Source organism: Toxotes jaculatrix, chromosome 16 (genome assembly GCF_017976425.1).
Source record: "Toxotes jaculatrix isolate fToxJac2 chromosome 16, fToxJac2.pri, whole genome shotgun sequence".
Classification (NCBI taxonomy): Eukaryota; Metazoa; Chordata; class Actinopteri; family Toxotidae; genus Toxotes; species Toxotes jaculatrix.
The window spans coordinates 9,018,579-9,042,099 of record NC_054409.1 but is presented as its reverse complement, the minus strand read 5'-3'; the positions used below and the strand labels follow the sequence as shown (position 1 = coordinate 9,042,099).

The following is a 23,521-nucleotide window of genomic DNA, read 5'->3' as shown; positions in this document are numbered from 1 at the left end:
GTATAGTATGGCGTTTTTTTCGGCCAAAAAAAGTCAAAATTTTTTTCGACCTCAAAATGTCATAAAAAACGTCATAGTATAGTATGGCGTTTTTTTCGGCCAAAAAAAGTCAAAATTTTTTTCGGCCTCAAAATGTCACAAAAAACGTCATAGTATAGTATGGCGTTTTTTTCGGCCAAAAAAAGTCAAAATTTTTTTCGACCTCAAAATGTCATAAAAAACGTTATAGTATAGTAAGGCATCAAAATCGGCCAAAAAAAGTCAAAATTTTTTTCGGACTCAAAATGTCACAAAAAACGTCATAGTATAGTATGGCGTTTTTTTCGGCCAAAAAAAGTCTAAATTTTTTTCGGCCTCAAAATGTCATAAAAAACGTCACAGTATAGTAAGGCATCAAAATCGGCCAAAGACAGTCAAAATTTTTTTCGACCTCAAAATGTCATAAAAAACGTCATAGTATAGTATGGCGTTTTTTTCGGGCAAAAAAAGTCACAATTTTTTTCGGACTCAAAATGTCATAAAAAACGTCATAGTATAGTATGCCGTTTTTTTCGGCAAAAAAAAGTCAAAATTTTTTTCGACCTCAAAATGTCATAAAAAACGTCATAGTATAGTATGGCGTTTTTTTCGGCCAAAAAAAGTTTAAATTTTTTTCTGCCTCAAAATGTCATAAAAAACGTCATAGTATAGTATGGCGTTTTTTTCGGCCAAAAAAAGTCAAAAATTATTTCGACCTCAAAATGTCATAAAAAACGTCATAGTATAGTATGGCGTTTTTTTCGGGCAAAAAAAGTCAAAAATTTTTTCGGCCTCAAAATGTCATAAAAAACGTCATAGTATAGTATGGCGTTTTTTTCGGCCAAAAAAAGTCAAAAATTATTTCGGCCTCAAAATGTCATAAAAAACGTCATAGTATAGTAAGGCGTCAAAATCGGCCAAAGACAGTCAAAATTTTTTTCGACCTCAAAATGTCATAAAAAACATCATAGTATAGTATGGCGTTTTTTTCGGCCAAAAAAAGTCTACATTTTTTTCGACCTCAAAATGTCATAAAAAACGTCATAGTATAGTATGGCGTTTTTTTCGGCCAAAAAAAGTCAAAATTTTTTTCGGCCTCAAAATGTTATAAAAAACGTCATAGTATAGTAAGGCCTCAAAATCGGCCAAAAAAAGTCAAAATTTTTTTCGACCTCAAAATGTCATAAAAAACGTCATAGTATAGTATGGCGTTTTTTTCGGCCAAAAAAAGTCAAAATTTTTTTCGGACTCAAAATGTCACAAAAAACGTCATAGTATAGTATGGCGTTTTTTTCGGCCAAAAAAAGTCTAAATTTTTTTCGGCCTCAAAATGTCATAAAAAACGTCACAGTATAGTAAGGCATCAAAATCGGCCAAAGACAGTCAAAATTTTTTTCGACCTCAAAATGTCATAAAAAACGTCATAGTATAGTATGCCGTTTTTTTCGGCCAAAAAAAGTCTACATTTTTTTCGGCCTCAAAATGTCACAAAAAACGTCATAGTATAGTATGGCGTTTTTTTCGGCCAAAAAAAGTCAAAATTTTTTTCGGACTCAAAATGTCATAAAAAACGTCATAGTATAGTATGGCGTTTTTTTCGGCCAAAAAAAGTCAAAAATTATTTCGACCTCAAAATGTCATAAAAAACGTCATAGTATAGTATGGCGTTTTTTTCGGGCAAAAAAAGTCAAAAATTTTTTCGGCCTCAAAATATCATAAAAAACGTCATAGTATAGTATGGCGTTTTTTTCGGCCAAAAAAAGTCAAAAATTATTTCGACCTCAAAATGTCATAAAAAACGTCATAGTATAGTAAGGCGTCAAAATCGGCCAAAGACAGTCAAAATTTTTTTCGACCTCAAAATGTCATAAAAAACATCATAGTATAGTATGGCGTTTTTTTCGGCCAAAAAAAGTCTACATTTTTTTCGACCTCAAAATGTCATAAAAAACGTCATAGTATAGTAAGGCGTCAAAATCGGCCAAAGACAGTCAAAATTTTTTTCGACCTCAAAATGTCATAAAAAACGTCATAGTATAGTATGGCGTTTTTTTCGGCCAAAAAAAGTCTAAATTTTTTTCGACCTCAAAATGTCATAAAAAACGTCATAGTATAGTATGGCGTTTTTTTCGGCCAAAAAAAGTCAAAAATTTTTCGACCTCAAAATGTCATAAAAAACGTCATAGTATAGTAAGGCATCAAAATCGGCCAAAGACAGTCAAAACTTTTTTCGACCTCAAAATGTCATAAAAAACGTCATAGTATAGTAAGGCATCAAAATCGGCCAAAGACAGTCAAAACTTTTTTCGACCTCAAAATGTCATAAAAAAACGTCATAGTATAGTATGGCGTTTTTTTCGGCCAAAAAAAGTCAAAATTTTTTTCGGCCTCAAAATGTCATAAAAAACGTCATAGTATAGTATGGCGTTTTTTTCGGCCAAAAAAAGTCAAAATTTTTTTCGGACTCAAAATGTCATAAAAAACGTTATAGTATAGTAAGTCATCAAAATCGGCCAAAGACAGTCAAAATTTTTTTCGGCCTCAAAATGTCATAAAAAACGTCATAGTATAGTATGGCGTTTTTTTCGGCCAAAAAAAGTCAAAAATTTTTTCGGACTCAAAATGTCACAAAAAACGTCATAGTATAGTATGGCGTTTTTTTCGGCCAAAAAAAGTCAAAATTTTTTTCGGCCTCAAAATGTCATGAAAAACGTCACAGTATAGTAAGGCATCAAAATCGGCCAAAGACAGTCAAAATTTTTTTCGACCTCAAAATGTCATAAAAAACGTCATAGTATAGTATGGCGTTTTTTTCGGTCAAAAAAAGTCTACATTTTTTTCGACCTCAAAATGTCATAAAAAACGTCATAGTATAGTATGGCGTCAAAATCGGCCAAAGAAAGTCAAAATTTTTTTCGACCTCAAAATGTCATAAAAAACGTCATAGTATAGTATGGCGTTTTTTTCGGCCAAAAAAAGTCTACATTTTTTTCGACCTCAAAATGTCATAAAAAACGTCATAGTATAGTATGGCGTTTTTTTCGGCCAAAAAAAGTCAAAATTTTTTTCGGCCTCAAAATGTTATAAAAAACGTCATAGTATAGTAAGGCCTCAAAATCGGCCAAAAAAAGTCAAAATTTTTTTCGACCTCAAGATGTCATAAAAAACGTCATAGTATAGTATGGCGTTTTTTTCAGCCAAAAAAAGTCAAAATTTTTTTCGGCCTCAAAATGTCATAAAAAACGTCATAGTATAGTATGGCGTTTTTTTCGGCCAAAGACAGTCAAAATTTTTTTCGACCTCAAAATGTCATAAAAAACGTCATAGTATAGTATGGCGTTTTTTTCGGCCAAAAAAAGTCTACATTTTTTTCGACCTCAAAATGTCATAAAAAACGTCATAGTATAGTATGGCGTTTTTTTCGGCCAAAAAAAGTCTACATTTTTTTCGGCCTCAAAATGTCATAAAAAACGTCACAGTATAGTAAGGCATCAAAATCGGCCAAAGACAGTCAAAATTTTTTTCGACCTCAAAATGTCATAAAAAACGTCATAGTATAGTATGGCGTTTTTTTCGGCCAAAAAAAGTCTACATTTTTTTCGACCTCAAAATGTCATAAAAAACGTCATAGTATAGTATGGCGTTTTTTTCGGCCAAAAAAAGTCAAAATTTTTTTCGACCTCAAAATGTCATAAAAAACGTCATAGTATAGTATGGCGTTTTTTTCGGCCAAAAAAAGTCTACATTTTTTTCGGCCTCAAAATGTCATAAAAAACGTCACAGTATAGTAAGGCATCAAAATCGGCCAAAGACAGTCAAAATTTTTTTCGACCTCAAAATGTCATAAAAAACGTCATAGTATAGTATGGCGTTTTTTTCGGCCAAAAAAAGTCTACATTTTTTTCGACCTCAAAATGTCATAAAAAACGTCATAGTATAGTATGGCGTCAAAATCGGCCAAAGAAAGTCAAAATTTTTTTCGACCTCAAAATGTCATAAAAAACATCATAGTATAGTATGGCGTTTTTTTCGGCCAAAAAAAGTCTACATTTTTTTCGACCTCAAAATGTCATAAAAAACGTCATAGTATAGTATGGCGTTTTTTTCGGCCAAAAAAAGTCTACATTTTTTTCGGCCTCAAAATGTTATAAAAAACGTCATAGTATAGTAAGGCCTCAAAATCGGCCAAAAAAAGTCAAAATTTTTTTCGACCTCAAAATGTCATAAAAAACGTCATAGTATAGTATGGCGTTTTTTTCAGCCAAAAAAAGTCAAAATTTTTTTCGGCCTCAAAATGTCATAAAAAACGTCATAGTATAGTATGGCGTTTTTTTCGGCCAAAAAAAGTCAAAATTTTTTTCGACCTCAAAATGTCATAAAAAACGTCATAGTATAGTATGGCGTTTTTTTCGGCCAAAAAAAGTCAAAATTTTTTTCGGACTCAAAATGTCACAAAAAACGTCATAGTATAGTATGGCGTTTTTTTCGGCCAAAAAAAGTCAAAATTTTTTTCGGCCTCAAAATGTCATAAAAAACGTCACAGTATAGTAAGGCATCAAAATCGGCCAAAGACAGTCAAAATTTTTTTCGACCTCAAAATGTCATAAAAAACGTCATAGTATAGTATGGCGTTTTTTTCGGCCAAAAAAAGTCAAAATTTTTTTCGGCCTCAAAATGTCACAAAAAACGTCATAGTATAGTATGGCGTTTTTTTCGGCCAAAAAAAGTCTAAATTTTTTTCGGACTCAAAATGTCATAAAAAACGTCATAGTATAGTATGTCGTTTTTTTTTTCGGCCAAAAAAAGTCAAAATTTTTTTCGGCCTCAAAATGTCATAAAAAACGTCATAGTATAGTATGGCGTTTTTTTCGGCCAAAGACAGTCAAAATTTTTTTCGACCTCAAAGTGTCATAAAAAACGTCATAGTATAGTATGGCGTTTTTTTCGGCCAAAAAAAGTCAAAATTTTTTTCGGCCTCAAAATGTCATAAAAAACGTCATAATATAGTAAGGCATCAAAATCGGCCAAAGACAATCAAAATTTTTTTCGACCTCAAAATGTCATAAAAAACGTCATAGTATAGTATGGCGTTTTTTTCGGCCAAAGACAGTCAAAATTTTTTTCGACCTCAAAATGTCATAAAAAACGTCATAGTACAGTAAGGCATCAAAATCGGCCAAAGACAGTCAAAATTTTTTTCGACCTCAAAATGTCATAAAAAATGTCATAGTATAGTATGGCGTTTTTTTCGGCCAAAAAAAGTCTAAATTTTTTTCGGCCTCAAAATGTCATAAAAAACGTCATAGTATAGTAAGGCATCAAAATCGGCCAAAAAAAGTCTACATTTTTTTTGGCCTCAAAATGTCATAAAAAACGTCACAGTATAGTAAGGCATCAAAATCGGCCAAAGACAGTCAAAATTTTTTTCGACCTCAAAATGTCATAAAAAACGTCATAGTATAGTATGGCGTTTTTTTCGGCCAAAGACAGTCAAAATTTTTTTCGGCCTCAAAATGTCATAAAAAACGTCACAGTATAGTAAGGCATCAAAATCGGCCAAAGACAGTCAAAATTTTTTTCGACCTCAAAATGTCATAAAAAACGTCATAGTATAGTATGGCGTTTTTTTCGGCCAAAAAAAGTCAAAATTTTTTTCGACCTCAAAATGTCATAAAAAACGTCATAGTATAGTATGGCGTCAAAATCGGCCAAAGAAAGTCAAAATTTTTTTCGACCTCAAAATGTCATAAAAAACATCATAGTATAGTATGGCGTTTTTTTCGGCCAAAAAAAGTCTACATTTTTTTCGACCTCAAAATGTCATAAAAAACGTCATAGTATAGTATGGCGTTTTTTTCGGCCAAAAAAAGTCAAAATTTTTTTCGGCCTCAAAATGTTATAAAAAACGTCATAGTATAGTAAGGCCTCAAAATCGGCCAAAAAAAGTCAAAATTTTTTTCGACCTCAAAATGTCATAAAAAACGTCATAGTATAGTATGGCGTTTTTTTCAGCCAAAAAAAGTCAAAATTTTTTTCGGCCTCAAAATGTCATAAAAAACGTCATAGTATAGTATGGCGTTTTTTTCGGCCAAAAAAAGTCAAAATTTTTTTCGACCTCAAAATGTCATAAAAAACGTCATAGTATAGTATGGCGTTTTTTTCGGCCAAAAAAAGTCAAAATTTTTTTCGGACTCAAAATGTCACAAAAAACGTCATAGTATAGTATGGCGTTTTTTTCGGCCAAAAAAAGTCAAAATTTTTTTCGGCCTCAAAATGTCATAAAAAACGTCACAGTATAGTAAGGCATCAAAATCGGCCAAAGACAGTCAAAATTTTTTTCGACCTCAAAATGTCATAAAAAACGTCATAGTATAGTATGGCGTTTTTTTCGGCCAAAAAAAGTCAAAATTTTTTTCGGCCTCAAAATGTCACAAAAAACGTCATAGTATAGTATGGCGTTTTTTTCGGCCAAAAAAAGTCTAAATTTTTTTCGGACTCAAAATGTCATAAAAAACGTCATAGTATAGTATGTCGTTTTTTTTTCGGCCAAAAAAAGTCAAAATTTTTTTCGGCCTCAAAATGTCATAAAAAACGTCATAGTATAGTATGGCGTTTTTTTCGGCCAAAGACAGTCAAAATTTTTTTCGACCTCAAAGTGTCATAAAAAACGTCATAGTATAGTATGGCGTTTTTTTCGGCCAAAAAAAGTCAAAATTTTTTTCGGCCTCAAAATGTCATAAAAAACGTCATAATATAGTAAGGCATCAAAATCGGCCAAAGACAATCAAAATTTTTTTCGACCTCAAAATGTCATAAAAAACGTCATAGTATAGTATGGCGTTTTTTTCGGCCAAAGACAGTCAAAATTTTTTTCGACCTCAAAATGTCATAAAAAACGTCATAGTACAGTAAGGCATCAAAATCGGCCAAAGACAGTCAAAATTTTTTTCGACCTCAAAATGTCATAAAAAATGTCATAGTATAGTATGGCGTTTTTTTCGGCCAAAAAAAGTCTAAATTTTTTTCGGCCTCAAAATGTCATAAAAAACGTCATAGTATAGTAAGGCATCAAAATCGGCCAAAAAAAGTCTACATTTTTTTTGGCCTCAAAATGTCATAAAAAACGTCACAGTATAGTAAGGCATCAAAATCGGCCAAAGACAGTCAAAATTTTTTTCGACCTCAAAATGTCATAAAAAACGTCATAGTATAGTATGGCGTTTTTTTCGGCCAAAGACAGTCAAAATTTTTTTCGACCTCAAAATGTCATAAAAAACGTCATAGTATAGTATGGCGTTTTTTTCGGCCAAAAAAAGTAAAAAAATTTTTCGGCCTCAAAATGTCATAAAAAACGTCATAGTATAGTATGGCGTTTTTTTCGGCCAAAAAAAGTCAACATTGTTTTCGGCCTCAAAATGTCATAAAAAATGTCATAGTATAGTAAGGCCTCAAAATCGGCCAAAGACAGTAAAAAATTTATTCGACCTCAAAATGTCATAAAAAACGTCATAGTATAGTATGGCGTTTTTTTCGGCCAAAAAAAGTCTACATTTTTTTCGGCCTCAAAATGTCATAAAAAACGTCACAGTATAGTAAGGCATCAAAATCGGCCAAAGACAGTCAAAATTTTTTTCAACCTCAAAATGTCATAAAAAACGTCATAGTATAGTATGGCGTTTTTTTCGGCCAAAAAAAGTCTACATTTTTTTTGGCCTCAAAATGTCATAAAAAACGTCATAGTATAGTAAGGCATCAAAATCGGCCAAAAAAAGTTAAAATTTTTTTCGACCTCAAAATGTCATAAAAAACGTCATAGTATAGTATGGCGTTTTTTTCGGCCAAAAAAAGTCAAAATTTTTTTCGACCTCAAAATGTCATAAAAAACGTCATAGTATAGTAAGGCATCAAAATCGGCCAAAGACAGTCAAAATTTTTTTCGACCTCAAAATGTCATAAAAAACGTCATAGTATAGTATGGCGTTTTTTTCGGCCAAAAAAAGTCACAATTTTTTTCGACCTCAAAATGTCATAAAAAACGTCATAGTATAGTATGGCGTTTTTTTCGGCCAAAAAAAGTCAAAATTTTTTTCGGCCTCAAAATGTCATAAAAAACGTCATAGTATAGTATGACGTTTTTTTCGGCCAAAGACAGTCAAAATTTTTTTCGGCCTCAAAATGTCATAAAAAACGTCACAGTATAGTAAGGCATCAAAATCGGCCAAAGACAGTCAAAATTTTTTTCGACCTCAAAATGTCATAAAAAACGTCATAGTATAGTATGGCGTTTTTTTCGGCCAAAGACAGTCAAAATTTTTTTCGACCTCAAAATGTCATAAAAAACGTCATAGTATAGTATGGCGTTTTTTTCGGCCAAAAGAAGTTTAAATTTTTTTCGGCCTCAAAATGTCATAAAAAACGTCATAGTATAGTATGGCGTTTTTTTCGGCCAAAAAAAGTCTAAATTTTTTTCGGCCTCAAAATGTCATAAAAAACGTCATAGTATAGTATGGCGTTTTTTTCGGCCAAAAAAAGTCTAAATTTTTTTCGGCCTCAAAATGTCATAAAAAACGTCATAGTCTAGTAAGGCATCAAAATCGGCCAAAGACAGTCAAAATTTTTTTCGACCTCAAAATGTCATAAAAAACGTCATAGTATAGTATGGCGTTTTTTTCGGCCAAAAAAAGTCACAATTTTTTTCGGCCTCAAAATGTCATAAAAAACGTCATAGTATAGTATGGCGTTTTTTTCGGCCAAAAAAAGTCAAAAATTATTTCGACCTCAAAATGTCATAAAAAACGTCATAGTATAGTATGGCGTTTTTTTCGGCCAAAAAAAGTCAAAAATTTTTTCGGACTCAAAATGTCATAAAAAACGTCATAGTATAGTAAGGCATCAAAATCGGCCAAAGACAGTCAAAATTTTTTTCGACCTCAAAATGTCATAAAAAACGTCATAGTATAGTATGGCGTTTTTTTCGGCCAAAAAAAGTCTACATTTTTTTCGACCTCAAAATGTCATAAAAAACGTCATAGTATAGTATGGCGTTTTTTTCGGCCAAAAAAAGTCTACATTTTTTTCGGCCTCAAAATGTCATAAAAAACGTCATAGTATAGTATGGCGTTTTTTTCGGCCAAAGACAGTCAAAATTTTTTTCGACCTCAAAATGTCATAAAAAACGTTATAGTATAGTATGGCGTTTTTTTCGGCCAAAAAAAGTCTAAATTTTTTTCGGCCTCAAAATGTCATAAAAAACGTCATAGTATAGTAAGGCGTCAAAATCGGCCAAAAAATATTCAAAATTTTTTTCGACCTCAAAATGTCATAAAAAACGTCATAGTATAGTATGGCGTTTTTTTCGGCCAAAAAAAGTCAAAATTTTTTTCGACCTCAAAATGTCATAAAAAACGTCATAGTATAGTATGGCGTTTTTTTCGGCCAAAAAAAGTCAAAATTTTTTTCGGCCTCAAAATGTCATAAAAAACGTCATAGTATAGTAAGGCGTCAAAATCGGCCAAAGACAGTCAAAATTTTTTTCGACCTCAAAATGTCAGAAAAAACGTCATAGTATAGTATGGCGTTTTTTTCGGCCAAAAAAAGTCAAAAATTATTTCGACCTCAAAGTGTCATAAAAAACGTCATAGTATAGTATGGCGTTTTTTTCGGCCAAAGACAGTCAAAATTTTTTTCGACCTCAAAATGTCATAAAAAACGTCATAGTATAGTAAGGCATCAAAATCGGCCAAAGACAGTCAAAATTTTTTTCGACCTCAAAATGTCATAAAAAACGTCATAGTATAGTATGGCGTTTTTTTCGGCCAAAAAAAGTCCAAATTTTTTTCGGCCTCAAAATGTCATAAAAAACGTCATAGTATAGTATGGCGTTTTTTTCGGCCTCAAAATGTCATAAAAAAACGTCATAGTATAGTATGGCGTTTTTTTCGGCCAAAAAAAGTCTACATTTTTTTCGACCTCAAAATGTCATAAAAAACGTCATAGTATAGTATGCCGTTTTTTTCGGCCAAAAAAAGTCTAAATTTTTTTCGACCTCAAAATGTCATAAAAAACGTCATAGTATAGTATGGCGTTTTTTCGGCCAAAAAAAGTCAAAAATTTTTTTCATCTCAAAATGTCATAAAAAACGTCATAGTATAGTATGGCGTTTTTTTCGGCCAAAAAATGTCACAATTTTTTTCGACCTCAAAATGTCATAAAAAACGTCATAGTATAGTATGGCGTTTTTTTCGGCCAAAAAAAGTCAAAATTTTTTTCGGCCTCAAAATGTCATAAAAAACGTCATAGTATGACGTATGGCGTTTTTTTTGGCCAAAAAAAGTCAAAATTTTTTTCGGACTCAAAATGTCATAAAAAACGTCATAGTATAGTATGCCATTTTTTTCGGGCAAAAAAAAAGTCAAAATTTTTTTCGGCCTCAAAATGTCATAAAAAACGTCATAGTATAGTATGGCGTTTTTTTCGGCCAAAAAAAGTCACAATTTTTTTCGGCCTCAAAATGTCATAAAAAACGTCATAGTATAGTATGGCGTTTTTTTCGGCCAAAAAAAGTCAACATTTTTTTCGACCTCAAAATGTCAGAAAAAACGTCATAGTATAGTATGGCATTTTTTTCAGCCAAAAAAAGTCTACATTTTTTTCGGTCTCAAAATGTCATAAAAAACGTCATAGTATAGTATGGCGTTTTTTTCGGCCAAAAAAAGTCACAATTTTTTTCGGCCTCAAAATGTCATAAAAAACGTCATAGTATTATAAGGCTTCACAATTGGCCAAAAAAAGTCATACTTTAGTATGGCCTCAAAATATGCCAAAAAAACATCATAGTATAGTCAGGCTTCAAAATCGGCCAAAAAAAGTCATACTCTAGTATCGCCTCAAAATATGTCATAAAAAATGTCACAGTACATACATTAGAGCATCTGCAGACATGAATTCATCAATCATTTAGTTCTAAATCCAAACACATCAAGTGATATCAGCCAACAGAAAAATTTTGCTAATTGCAGCGCCCCCATAGTGGCTGATTGACACTAAATTCGTCCTGTCCCCTCGGGACTTGGTCATGATGCATGCGACCAAATTGGTTTCACTGCACCAAAGCGTTCCCTAGATAGGAGCCCAAATCGAATATGGCAGCAAAGCTGCTTGGACCCCAAAAATAAAAAAGCGGACGGCTCATGTAATAGCAAGACCAACTTTTGCAATGGTTTTCTCAGATAGGAATCCTCCTGATTGCACTCACCCAGAACAAAGACTTGTGTGCTGGCCTTCACCGAGGCTACACGGTTAGCAGAACTGCACTCCCACACCCCCTGGTGGTCCTTAGTGAGAGGCTGCAGCAGCAGAGAACCGTTGGGTTCTATGGAGTAAGAGATGCGACGAGCCAGGTCCACCTATCACAAACACAAAGACCATCCACAGATGGAACAAAACTCTCTGAATCTGTCTAAATATACCATCTATTCAGTGGGGATGGACAAACAGAAGAGATCTCAATTGACCAAGTTCAATTAACTGTCTACGTCTCATAATTTAACTGAAAATAGCTCCAACAACCAGTGAAACCTGCCAGGAAGTTTAACTAGCCCATTAGCTTACAACTGGCCATTCTGTATTCAATTAAGATAAACATATCCGAAATCAGAAGTAAGCCAGTACAAGTAAGGAAGTGTGATTCATTTATAAATTAAAAAAGGTTTTCATTACAGTATATTTATCCGTGTATATCTAACAGTGTATTGGCAGTAATATACAGTTTAGTTCATAATGTCCAGCTCTAATATACAGTACAGACAGGAAGTGTTGGGATGGGAAGGGCATTAAAGCAAAAAGCTTGAAAGTATTGACTTCTCACAGCACTTGAAACTGTAACTGCTCACCAATATCTGTGTGTTGGAAAAACATTGCTGCACTGACCTCCATGGGTCTGCTTTACGTCTGACCAAGCTTAAATGCAATGTAGCATTGCACAGTTGTGCACTGTGAGGTGCTGTACTGAGCTTGAAGCAACCAGTATATGGCAGCACAAACAGAACAGAATTTTCCCTAAAGAGTAACTACACTCAGTGTTTTAAAGTTACTGTGATTGAAAGTTTCAAGTTTGTTGCAAGTTTGTTGTGCTCCTTTGGATAACAACACATAGCTTGTGCCAACTGACACACACCTCCTACATAATATCGCTCTGCTAGCTACTCCGACCCACTATCTAACGGTTAAGTGCAGTGGACACAAGATTAAAACTTGGATTTTTTTTTAATCCATTTTTTAAAATTCTATTTTGCTTTTGTAGAAATTCTCGTAGATAAAACATCATTAAATTTATCCAGTTTCGTCTGGACTACTCCATATGTTCTAGTATGTACACATTTCTACAGGCATTTGCTCTTGTACCTCTTGCATGATAAAGTGCATGTTTGTGCTTTACACTGAAGCCACTAAGTGCACAGTTGGAATATTTCCAAATCTGCCTGTTGTAGCATAAGCTAAGTTAAATAGAAACATAATACAAAAAAAATGAGAGCCCTTGTAAACAAACTGAATAACCTGCACTGGGTTATTTACCTTCCTCCAGGTCACTTTAACTGTTGGGTCCTCATTTCCTTGACAGGGGATGAGCAGGGTCCTACCAGCCTCCTGTTTGTATTGCTTCTCTGGAGTGATGCTGAATGATGGGGGGTCCTGTGAATTGCCAAAACAATATAGCTGAATCAAGGAGATTGCAGCAATGCCAACAATGGATTTTAAGACTGGATTACCGCCGCTTTGGACAAGATTATCTTAATAACAAAAGGATTAGCCACACAATTAACTCCCAAATAGTGCTGCCATTGTAGTGAGTCTGAGTTGACTTCCATTAATGCCAGAGGGCTCACACGTCAGAGTGAAAAGGTCAATAAAATGTCGTTTCTGTTAAGTTTTTAATTCGCTGTGACAGATGCAGTTGTGGTTAATTAAAATACACAGTGGTGTAGACAGTTAAGCAGAACTAGAAGGACAGATTTAGTGGCAGTTTCTGACCTTCCATGCTATGACTGACCAACAATTTGGTGTTCACCCTCCAGGAAATGGAGTCTGCCTCACAAAAGGTACTTTATAAGACTTCATGTAATGTGCATTGTATCTCATTGAGGGACTCACTAACCTGTAGAACTACATTGGTTGGCCCAGATGAACCCATGCTGCCGTAGCTGTTGTAAGGGGTACACGTGTACACGCCCGCTGCATCGTCATTAACTGTGGCCATTGACAAAGAGCCCTCAGGTGTCAAGGTCCATCCAGGATACTGGAAGAAGAGCACAATGCTCACATCAATCACACAGAAATGGAATGAATGCCTTGACTGATACATGGTATTAAGGCCAAAAAAAAAAAAAAGTTAGCTCCTCAGCTGTGTTTGACGGACTTAGAAATAAAAAATAGAAATACTGTTTCTGATATCTACCCTCCACAGTCCTGCATCAGTTAAGTACTTAAGCCCCCACTGGGCAGATTATATCCAAGCTTTTTAAAAAATACGTATTATTTATTAATGTCGTCACAGCTTTTGTAAGATGATATCTAAAATACATGTAAAAGATAAAGTGAGCTTCTCTTCTTCCGATTAGAAAAGCCTTTTGTCAATTTTCTCCTTATCATTTCTGAGGCGAATCCAAACACATGTGACAGAAATGCTCTGCAGTGCTTTCAGAATCACTTTCTGAGGCATTTGCATTAAAAGCAGGTAAATTTTCGAGTCATTTTTTCCCCATTAAGCCAAAGCAGAAGGCTTGTGTTGCGCTTTGACTGCGCAAAAAGGCTCCCACTCAGTTTAATGAAGTCAAAACTGCTATTATCCTCCACAGAATGAGGCTGTGAGAAAGTATTACTGTGGGTATGAGAGCTTGTGACATCCAGGGTGGAATTGGAATAATTGGCAGAATAACAGCCTGACAGCTCCTGTGCCCCACACTATAGGAATCTATCACATTTCCTGTGGTGCTTCTCATCCACCATCATGTCCATCGCTCAGACCAAAGTGTTCAGGAGGGGGTCAACGCAGCATGTGAAGGGGGAGGAGGAGGAAGCGGGTGGATATCTGGCACTCAAAACAAAGGAAATGGTTTTAGGAAGCTGTCACCACAGACTCTGCATATGTATTTCCAATCTGAAAACACGAGGAGAATAAAAGGTTAAAAAAATGTCTATGGCTGTCCCATTCCCTGCTCCTCATCTATTATGGTTCTTATACCCATCCCTCAGATGAGGTGAACAGTAGATTGAACTGAAAATGAAAAAAAAAAGAAGAAGAAGAAAAACGAGTGCAAAGGGGGCAGTAAGGAGTTCCTTGGGGATTGCTTCAAAAGCTTTTAAGGTTGAACACATCATCCCTCTCCATTAAGATATATGTGATTGAATGACTTCAGAATTGAAAACCTGAAAGGAAAAATTCCATCAGCGGACACAGGAAATGTCCCATGAAAATGCTTGATAAAAAAAAAAAAATTATCATAACATCTTCCTCAGCGTTAACAGTGTAAAAGCAAGAAAATTGTTGCTGTGCTATACCGTAGGCAAGTTGAGTGGGATGACTGAAAAACATTTGCATGGCGGGCTGTTAGTGAAGGTTGCTCTATAGATGCCTCTTGTCATCAGCAGAGTCTGACAGAGTCTGTCTCTGCTAAAAGGAAATGAATGGAAGATGCTGCTTCTCTGTGATGTTTGCATTAGCAGGAAACATTAAATTAAGTAGGACCTGCATTTGAGTTTGTAGCGACCATGCCTCCATGTGGAGATTCTGCTTTTTATTACCAAGGAAAGGTCGAGTGGCTCTCCATCCTTTGTCCAATCCACATGGAGAAGCGGCGGCTGAGCTGCCGACGGGCAGGTGACCATGCCGTCCATACCAGTGGGAAGGTATGTTTCTTGAGGCATTTGAAGAGGCTGGGCTGGGTCTGAGTGGAGGGAAAATATTAAAACTCATTTATTTTGTAATAACTTCCACAATGTCTTACTGTTTTAATACCACAGGAAATTACATGTACTGAGGCAGAGAACGTGCACCATGATCCATAACCTCTGATTCATTTTGAGAACAGATTGCTGTGTTGTAATTTGTTTCCTGTGTGCCTGTGTTTCTACTACAAGTGCTGCCCCTTGTATTTACAGCTGACTGAATGTGTCTGAAGGGTTTTACAGGTCTACAAGGAACAGTAAAATGTTCAGAGGAAAAGTCCACATTGCCAACTGTTACTGATTTTACAATAAATAAATCACGGTTATTACCATTTTCTGATGCCACTAAAGGATTGTTTACATCTGTATACAACATGTAAACAGGCTTCTGTTTTCAATTATAATTAGTTAATAAACTCAGAAAGGCTTGTTTATGGTTATATAGGTCCTCAGTTAAATATCTGAATATAACTGTTATTCAATCGGTAAGGAAAGACACACACAGCAAAATGCACATGGTTGGGAACTATACTGGCACTGTAATCTTTGCTAAACCTAAATGAAAAGGCAAAATCTTAAAGCTCGTTCATCAGGTGTGGTGTAAAAATTTGTATTTTCGGGGAAACTATGGTCAAGTTTTCACATCAGTTATGGTAAATGTGCTAACTTTCCCTATTCCACTTTAGTCTATTACTGTGAAAGAGAAAATAGTTAAAACCTGTATCTAAAATTTCTGGCCACTCCTTCTGATCTCTTTCTTTAATTTATACATTTTGGCTCCATCAAATGGCAGTGAATATTGTTAGAGATGATTCCCACACAGCATCTCTCCCATTTGATGAAAAAGCCCTCTGGCAGGACATTTTTCAACTCTTGAATGGTTCGGTTACAGAACATGAACGTGCTGTTTTCAGCTCATGATCCCCTCTGCATTTCTTTATGGTATTTCTGTTGTAAACTCAAGTTAAAGAGCAACTTAAAGTCACATCTTTATTGACCTCAAGTGGTTTAACTTCAAGCCACGTTGTAGTGATGTAGAGGTGTTCTCCAGGGTGTGTAAGCACACCATGACATTACTGATGGGTGTGGTTACAGGTGGCAACAGAGCACCTGTCTGACCATAATCAACCACACCCATCACTATGGTCAGACGTGAAACAAACTTGAAGCTTTCAACCAGACAGGATTCATGAAACAATGCTTTACAGCCTGGTATTAAGTTACTCTTTAAATATTTAAGATCTAGGAGAATGTAACCTAATTCAATGTGACCTGTCACAAGTTTTAAAGTACAGCAACAATGTGTATGGTTATATGGTTAAGATGTATAATAACAATTGTTGGTTTTTATGTATATCAATAATCACTTGTTTACATTTCAATATTTAATTAGATAATTATAGATAAACATTTTTAACTATTTTGTATCAATTGTTTAACTGTGTGCTGAAATTCTGAAGAAATGAGAATATGAAAAAGGAAGCACATGTCTGATGTCTCCTGAGGACTCACATACGCTACGTTAACTACAGACTGCACACACACACGTACGCAAGACTGTGAGGTTGGCAGAGGCGGTGGGCGGGGTCAGCAGGCCGTTGGTCGGCATGCAGGTGTAGTTCCCAGAATCCTCTGGGATGACGCTGGAGATGAGCAGAGTTCCATCCACCACGATCTTCACTCGTGTTTTCAAAGACCTTGAGGAAAACACAGGGGAATTCTTGAATATGTGAACAAACCAGCTGCTTCAGAACAAGAGCAAGAGGTAATTCAGCTCTTCCATTCGAGCTGAGTCAAACAGGTTCTCAGAGAATCAACAGTGTAGGAGTTTTTTTTTTTTTTTTTCCTGTGAGCTATTCACCACTGTGCAGATGGAGGTTTAGGAAATTTCATTTCATTTCAGCTGGAGTGGGAAGAGAAGTGCCCACTCATTTTATACATTCTTACATTTACAGAGAGAGCAGAGAGAAAACCTGAGGACTCTACCAGGCTGCAACACCTCACAAACAGGTTACATATGCACACTGATGATATGTGTTCGTGGGAAGATTTAGAGTCGCACATTTGGGCTAATTACCATGTAGGTCAGATGACTCATGTACTGTAAAAGACCTGAATATTTCTCATCACTACTGTGTTTTTCTCTCTTTGCTCTGACATCAATGTCAACAGCAGAATGCTGCTGTTATTTAAGCTCCACGCAATATTTTTTATATTAACGGTGAATCAAATGACTAATGTGAAAGGGGTCGCTCGCAGTGACAAACTCACAAAGAATTATAAACAACTCTGCAACTATAGTGGGCTTTTTAGCCTGTTATAGCTCACTGATGTGGTTTTATGGGCAATTTACAGTATGGTTCAGTCTGAGTGCTCACATCCACCCTGTTTCCATCTGCAGCAGGCAGCTGTTGTCAGCAAACAAATTCTGATATACCCCCCTGTGCACTACCTGCTCAGCACCAAACAGCAGCAAAAAACAGCTAGCTGGTGGAGAAAGTAGAGCCTCTCACAGCTAAAGAGACAGATATTTTTTCTCAGTTGTCTCAGGAGAGCAACGGACGAAAAGCTAAAGATATTTAATTTAGAATGACTCAAGCAAAAATGCTAAAGTCTCTGTTTCCTTCACATGACATAAACAAAAACGACTGATGGTCAAAGTTGCTGACAATTTCCTGTCAGTCCACAAACTGATTAAGTGACTAATTGTTTCAGCACTAAACACATTAGCCACAGCAGCTTTATAACTGTGAGGGTTGGTCAGCAAACAATTCAGTTAATAGCACAGGTGAGATAAAGTCATTATTTTATACATATAATAAAAGTTCTTACAAAAAATGACTGATACTCTTGGATTTAATTGAGGTGTATATGTTTTGTTGGCTGAGAAACAGAGACACTGCAGTTTTGAAAGGCTGTGAAATTACTGGTCACAACCCATGGATAAAATTGAGATCCCCCAGAAAAGGATATGAAAGGCTCATTAAATATGTATCTGACACACCGACATAAAAGCTGTAGCCTGGCTTTACACGCCTTATTCTTCAACAAGCTGCCTGCTCTAAATACTGTAGGTCCAGAATTATTCAGAATTATAATGTGCTGTTTGTCATTTACACTGACAAAAGATAAAAAAAATAAGCAATCTGTGGATGGATCCATACATGTGGTCAACACTTTCCACAATAAATGCAAAAAGAATTAGTTAAACTCCTTCAAACTAAAACCAAAACCCCCCATAAAACTGTGGATACATTCAAACTAAAAAACTGCAGCATAGCTGAGTGTAAAATGGAGAAAAACTAAACAGAAAGTCCCGTTTTGACATTCTCAAAGAGCACCTCACTATTTTTAACAAAGCAATTACAAAAGAGCTTATTTCCCAAAATTAGTATCAGATAATCAGAATAATCCTCGTGTGCTCCTCTCAGCTGCTAACAGCGTTATATATCAGCTCCAAAAAGCCTCTCTGAAACTTTTTTCCTCATCAAAATCAGGTTGAGTATTAACCTGAGTGTAACTGTAATGAATAATGATATGTGTGATAGAGGACTGCTTAGAAGGAGAAGTAATGCAAATTAAGCCCTCCACCTGCTCAACTGACCCTATCCCAGCCATCGTTTTTTTTTTTTTTTTTTTTTTTTTTTAAGAGTGTTCAATTGTCTGGTGGATGATGTGCCAGCAATCATGGACCTTTCCATGCTCACTTGGATCCTCTCCCTGGCACTGAACACTGCTATTGTGAAACCTCCCTTATAGAAAAGCTCATTCAGTGCTTCACAGTTTCAGGCCAGTTTCTTTTTTTTTTTTTCTTTTAAAGAGACATGATGGAAGCCCTTTTTCTCTCCTTCATTTTATATATCTAATGTCTTTATGTGTATTTTTGGTAACTTGTGGAAGACAAAGTCAAAAAGAACGTCAGACGCGCTTCTGGGAGGAGCTGTAGAGTCCAACTGGCAGCTAAACATGTATTTAACAAGTCTTTGCCATCAATGTTCTTAATGCCACCAAGAGGCTGATGAGCTTTAAGCTACTGACATTGATATGAGCTGTTTTAATGTGTAATGTGGTTTTGTCTATTTGTCTGTTTTGCCAACTGCTTGTCTCTTATGTTGTTGTTCCATGTGTTTGGTGAGTGGAAGACAAGTTTCCACCCTGGTGGACAATAAAGTATTATTCTATTCTATTCTGCTCTAAATGTGACTGCGTGGCTGTATCGGACTCTAGATGAATATTTTTTTCCGAATAGGCCAAAATGAACCTGGAACAGAAAATAAGAAAAGAGGAGGAAAAGCTATTTGGCTTGGGAAGAAAAAAACCAAACCTGCAAAGGATGATTTTGTGATTCCTATAGCTTTTCAATAGTTTTTACCTCATGAATAAACATGAATAACGATGGAGCCACTGCTGGTGCTGCCATCCCTGTTTCTACAGGTATTTTGTCTAATCTATCATGTAATGTTATTAATATTATAGTAAAGCCGTTTCCACAACACATCGATCAATAGACAGATTCTGACTGAAGGGGTGTTGCCATCTTGTTAAAAAAAAAGAAATTCCACACAGGATAGACCTGTGAGTTCTTGCTGTGAGCTCCTCTATGAGCCTCCTCTGTCCTCACTCCTCATCTCTCCTCTGACATACATTTAACGGATTGAAAAATCCTCCATGGCGATCAATTTCAAGGTCACGAGCTGGAGAACAAAGAAGTGAGGAGGCATAATTAGCAGAAGTACCTTCTGAGCACACTTCTATATCACTACAGTAAGGATGTAACTGCTACCACTGGAGGTCAGCAAAAACAAGGTGTTAAACTGGTGTTAGGTTACTCTTTAAAATATATCTCTAGCGCCTGTCATTCAGCCTTCACATGCTGCCACTGGGACAACAAATGCTTCCATAGCTAAGTGTTTTTAGCATTTGATAACAGACAATACACAACTGCACACTTCTTAATGATACGAAGCTTTTGTTCAGAACAACTTATGGATGTTACATCATGTTTCCCTGCACACAAGCAAACATAACACTGAGGAGCAAAACACTGCAACGAAAATCCAATGAGAGAAGCTGTGCTCTGACTTAAAATCCCTGGCACAAAATGTAAAGCCCCAAGCTGGTAACCTTGGTTGTTTCTTATTTTTTATTTTTTGTTTTTGTTTTTTTTGTTTTTTTCTGATGCTGATTTGAATTTCACATCAGAAGCAGCAACAAATCCACTTTTTATCATCTCAGAAATATATCCAATGTACAACTCTCACTCTTACGGGTAAATACAGGAGGAGTAAAACATTCTGTCTTCACCATCAGGCTTAATTAATGCAAAGTTCTTTTTGCCCTGATCTACCAAAGAACCCTTTAATTCTTCAGTTCTCTAGTCACTCTAATGTGGCTCTTAGACCAGAATTGGCCTGTTAAAATGTTAAAACAAGTGAAAAGAATCATTTATATTATCAATTACTTATTGTTCTTTTTTTTATTAATATGGTTCTGTCCCTTTGACTGTTTTGCTAGTACCTACATACTGCAACCAAAGCAGAAATCACCATAGGAAACTCCCTGGGGTAAGACACACCACTCTGTCTTTGTGAATAACATAAACATATAGAGTGGTGTGTATGTCCCCAAGAAGCCTTCCATGGCTTCGCTGTAGCATTATAGACTTTGCAGTCGCTAGCTAAGTGTTGCTATTTTAATGCAACCTTAAGTTAACTAACTGGCAAACACAAGAGTTGAGAAGATAACATGCATGGAGGGACTTCCAACATGAAAAGTGTGAAGAGTTTCAAAAGCAAGTGACCTTAGCTGAGTTTTTCATACCTAGGGGGCAGGGGTTTTCAAAGCGCAATAAATTATTGAGCAACAATAACATATAAAATTGATGATTTTGACTAAATTACTGTAAATTTCATGAGTGCATTTTGTGTTTCTCACGTGCTCGTCTGTCTAATGCAGAGCAGGCTCTCCGAACTGACCCTCAGTCAGTTTTATTCAAAACATTGCAACACCTGTGCAAGACCTGAAGCAAAGCAGGTACTGCTCCAGTTTTTAAAGTCACTTCACTTGCTCCATGTCAGGAAAATTCAACATTTGTCATCAAATCATCCACTGCACCGGCATATGATTACAAGTCAGAGAGGCTTTTAAGAAACGTCGCTTCTAGATTAGCTGGGTCTGCTGGGATTGGCTTTCATCTACTGTAGCTCCATGAGCCAGAATCAGAATCAGAAAATCTATTGACAAAGAAGCAGATTTTAGTGTCTGTGAACATAGAGAAGAACATTTTTGTGATGTAGATCACACCTCTGGTAGAGCCTTCTCACAAATGTTAAGATGTTTTTGGATCTTTGTATTCACATATTTAATCTGACTGATCTTTCTGATTGTCCTTGTCCTTGGTCTCTTGGTGACACACTATATTTTGTAACCTTCCATAAAAAGCACAAAGTTAAATACGAATGAATGTAACAACCATCCTTGTGCAGCAATACAAAGGCCACAGAGGTAACATTTTACTCCACCTGCTCAAATGCAATGCATAAAACATGAACCGCTCAAGAACAAAGAGAGATGATTGCACTCACTCTATGTGGTAGATGTTCTCTCCACCTTTCTGCCACACATAAGTCATGTTGGGGGGGTCGGCTACCGCCTGGCACCGCAGAAGTGCATTCTGGGACATGTTGAGAGAGGTGCTTTTGGGAGGAACAACGATGACAGGCGGACCTAGTGGGAGAAAGGTTACAAAGTACAATACATTAACAAAAGGATTATTTTCATTGTCAATTAATTTGTTGATTATTTTATTGATTAATCAACTGAACATTTAGTCTATTAAATCTTAGAATATAACTAAAAAATATCCATCACAATTCTATAACGACTGAGTGCAGCATATAGTATTACAGTTTTTCTCATTTGCAAGTCCAGAGAGGGCTTATGCAAATATTTTCATTATAGATTAATCAAACGTTTAGTTTGGAGTCGGCCACATGAAGGTTACACAGACTATGGGTAAAGATCAGGATTATGTGGATTAGTTATTATAACAATGTCTTTGTATTATTTGTTACATTTAATGAAAATAATAAAGAAAAGGGAAAAATGTGAAAACAGACAAAAGAACAGTAAAAAACACAAGAACCATTTAAATTGTTGAGCTCTTTCTACACCTCTCTGGCCATAGAAAAACACTCCTATCTACCTGGTTGTAACATTTTTATATTTTCTGTAAAAGAAAAATATACAACTACAAAAAATGCATGTGAGTATTTACACAATAAGAACGTTGAGAAAGCTGCTCAAAAGCAAACCATTAGACAAGCAGTGTAATCCACTTTGGTAAATGAGGCAAAGTCAACACATACCTGGATCAAGCAACAGGAAAGTCATAGTGTTGTGAGATTTAAGATCTGCACACAGGGTGCTCAGGCAGCCAAGATTTTTATTTGACAAATGTGCCAAAGCAAGTGAGAAAAGCTGTCAAACATAACCTTTCTGAAAACAACAAAAATAGCAATTATAATAATAAGTAACGCTACACTATACCTGAGATCCTGTGCTGTCAAATATAACAGTGTGATTTTCTTGAAAACTAATCTCATACAGCTCCTGCAGAGTGATGCTACAACGCCACATTTATCACTTCCCTATGCCGTGCGGACCACCGACACGTGTGCCGTTTGCAAAGAGCTAATAAAGGAAGCTCGAGATGCCACGTCTCACGTATAAATAGCCACACGACCTCTTCAACAGTCATTACCGATCAGGTTTATAATCTAAAATGCTTTATATATATATGCATGAGTGACAGTTTAGGGGTTGCTTTAGGCTTTTAGACTGACTTCATCCAGATCAGCTATTAGTCCACTGTAATCCATCCATGTGGCAAAACTGTGGGAAAACGCAGCCAAATGCTCACATAACGTGACTTAGGGGCAGTGTGTGCTCATGATGATTATTGTTCGAAACGTGACCGCTGCGACTGCGAGATTCTAAAATGAAGGGAAACCTCGAGGAGACATTATGCCAAAACAAAATGTTTTCCCCATGCGCCACGCTCCACAAGAGTCCTCTGCTTCTCTGGAGAAAATCTGCAGTAGGAGTACGAGTAGGAGTACAGGAAGAAGTCAGAAATAAATTCCTCAGTGTATAAGGCAGTGGTGTGTCGGTGTAATCCAATGATACACAGTGTCGTATTTACACATTCTACGTGTATTTGTCCTTAAACTGGACTACAGATTTGTAAACCATAACCAGTAACCATAAAACGTCTAGGAATCTGTCAGGGTAACAAATCTTATTATATACTTCTGACCAGATACCTGAAGAGACAGTTGCAATTTTCATTCAACAGGAACATTCATAGGAAAAAAAAACATTAATATTGTGAATTTTATGACCAAACAGAGACACTTGCTCATTTCATTCATCTGCTGCAGCCTAATAAGCTCAGAAGGCTGTCACGTCTCTGAAATGCAGCTTTTAAATCGAGCAGAACATAAAGCTTTATCACGATAAAGCAACGCCCCAAAATTCCACATGATATCTTGTCTCATTT

General features: G+C 35.8%; 1 protein-coding gene across 4 annotated transcripts in view; it reads right to left on the bottom strand.

Moving 5' to 3' along the window:
• igsf9a (immunoglobulin superfamily, member 9a) overlaps window positions 1-23,521 on the bottom strand; it is a 116,613-nt gene that overhangs the window by 68,353 nt on the left and 24,739 nt on the right. For all 4 annotated transcript variants that reach the window (XM_041059514.1, XM_041059516.1, XM_041059515.1 and 1 more), the window contains exons 7-12: window positions 21,546-21,687; window positions 16,513-16,658; window positions 14,818-14,960; window positions 13,172-13,312; window positions 12,592-12,708; window positions 11,273-11,423 (exon numbers count right to left, since the gene is read on the bottom strand). In XM_041059514.1, coding sequence (XP_040915448.1) covers window positions 11,273-11,423; window positions 12,592-12,708; window positions 13,172-13,312; window positions 14,818-14,960; window positions 16,513-16,658; window positions 21,546-21,687 — 840 coding nt within the window. The remainder of the gene's footprint in view (window positions 1-11,272; window positions 11,424-12,591; window positions 12,709-13,171; window positions 13,313-14,817; window positions 14,961-16,512; window positions 16,659-21,545; window positions 21,688-23,521) is intronic.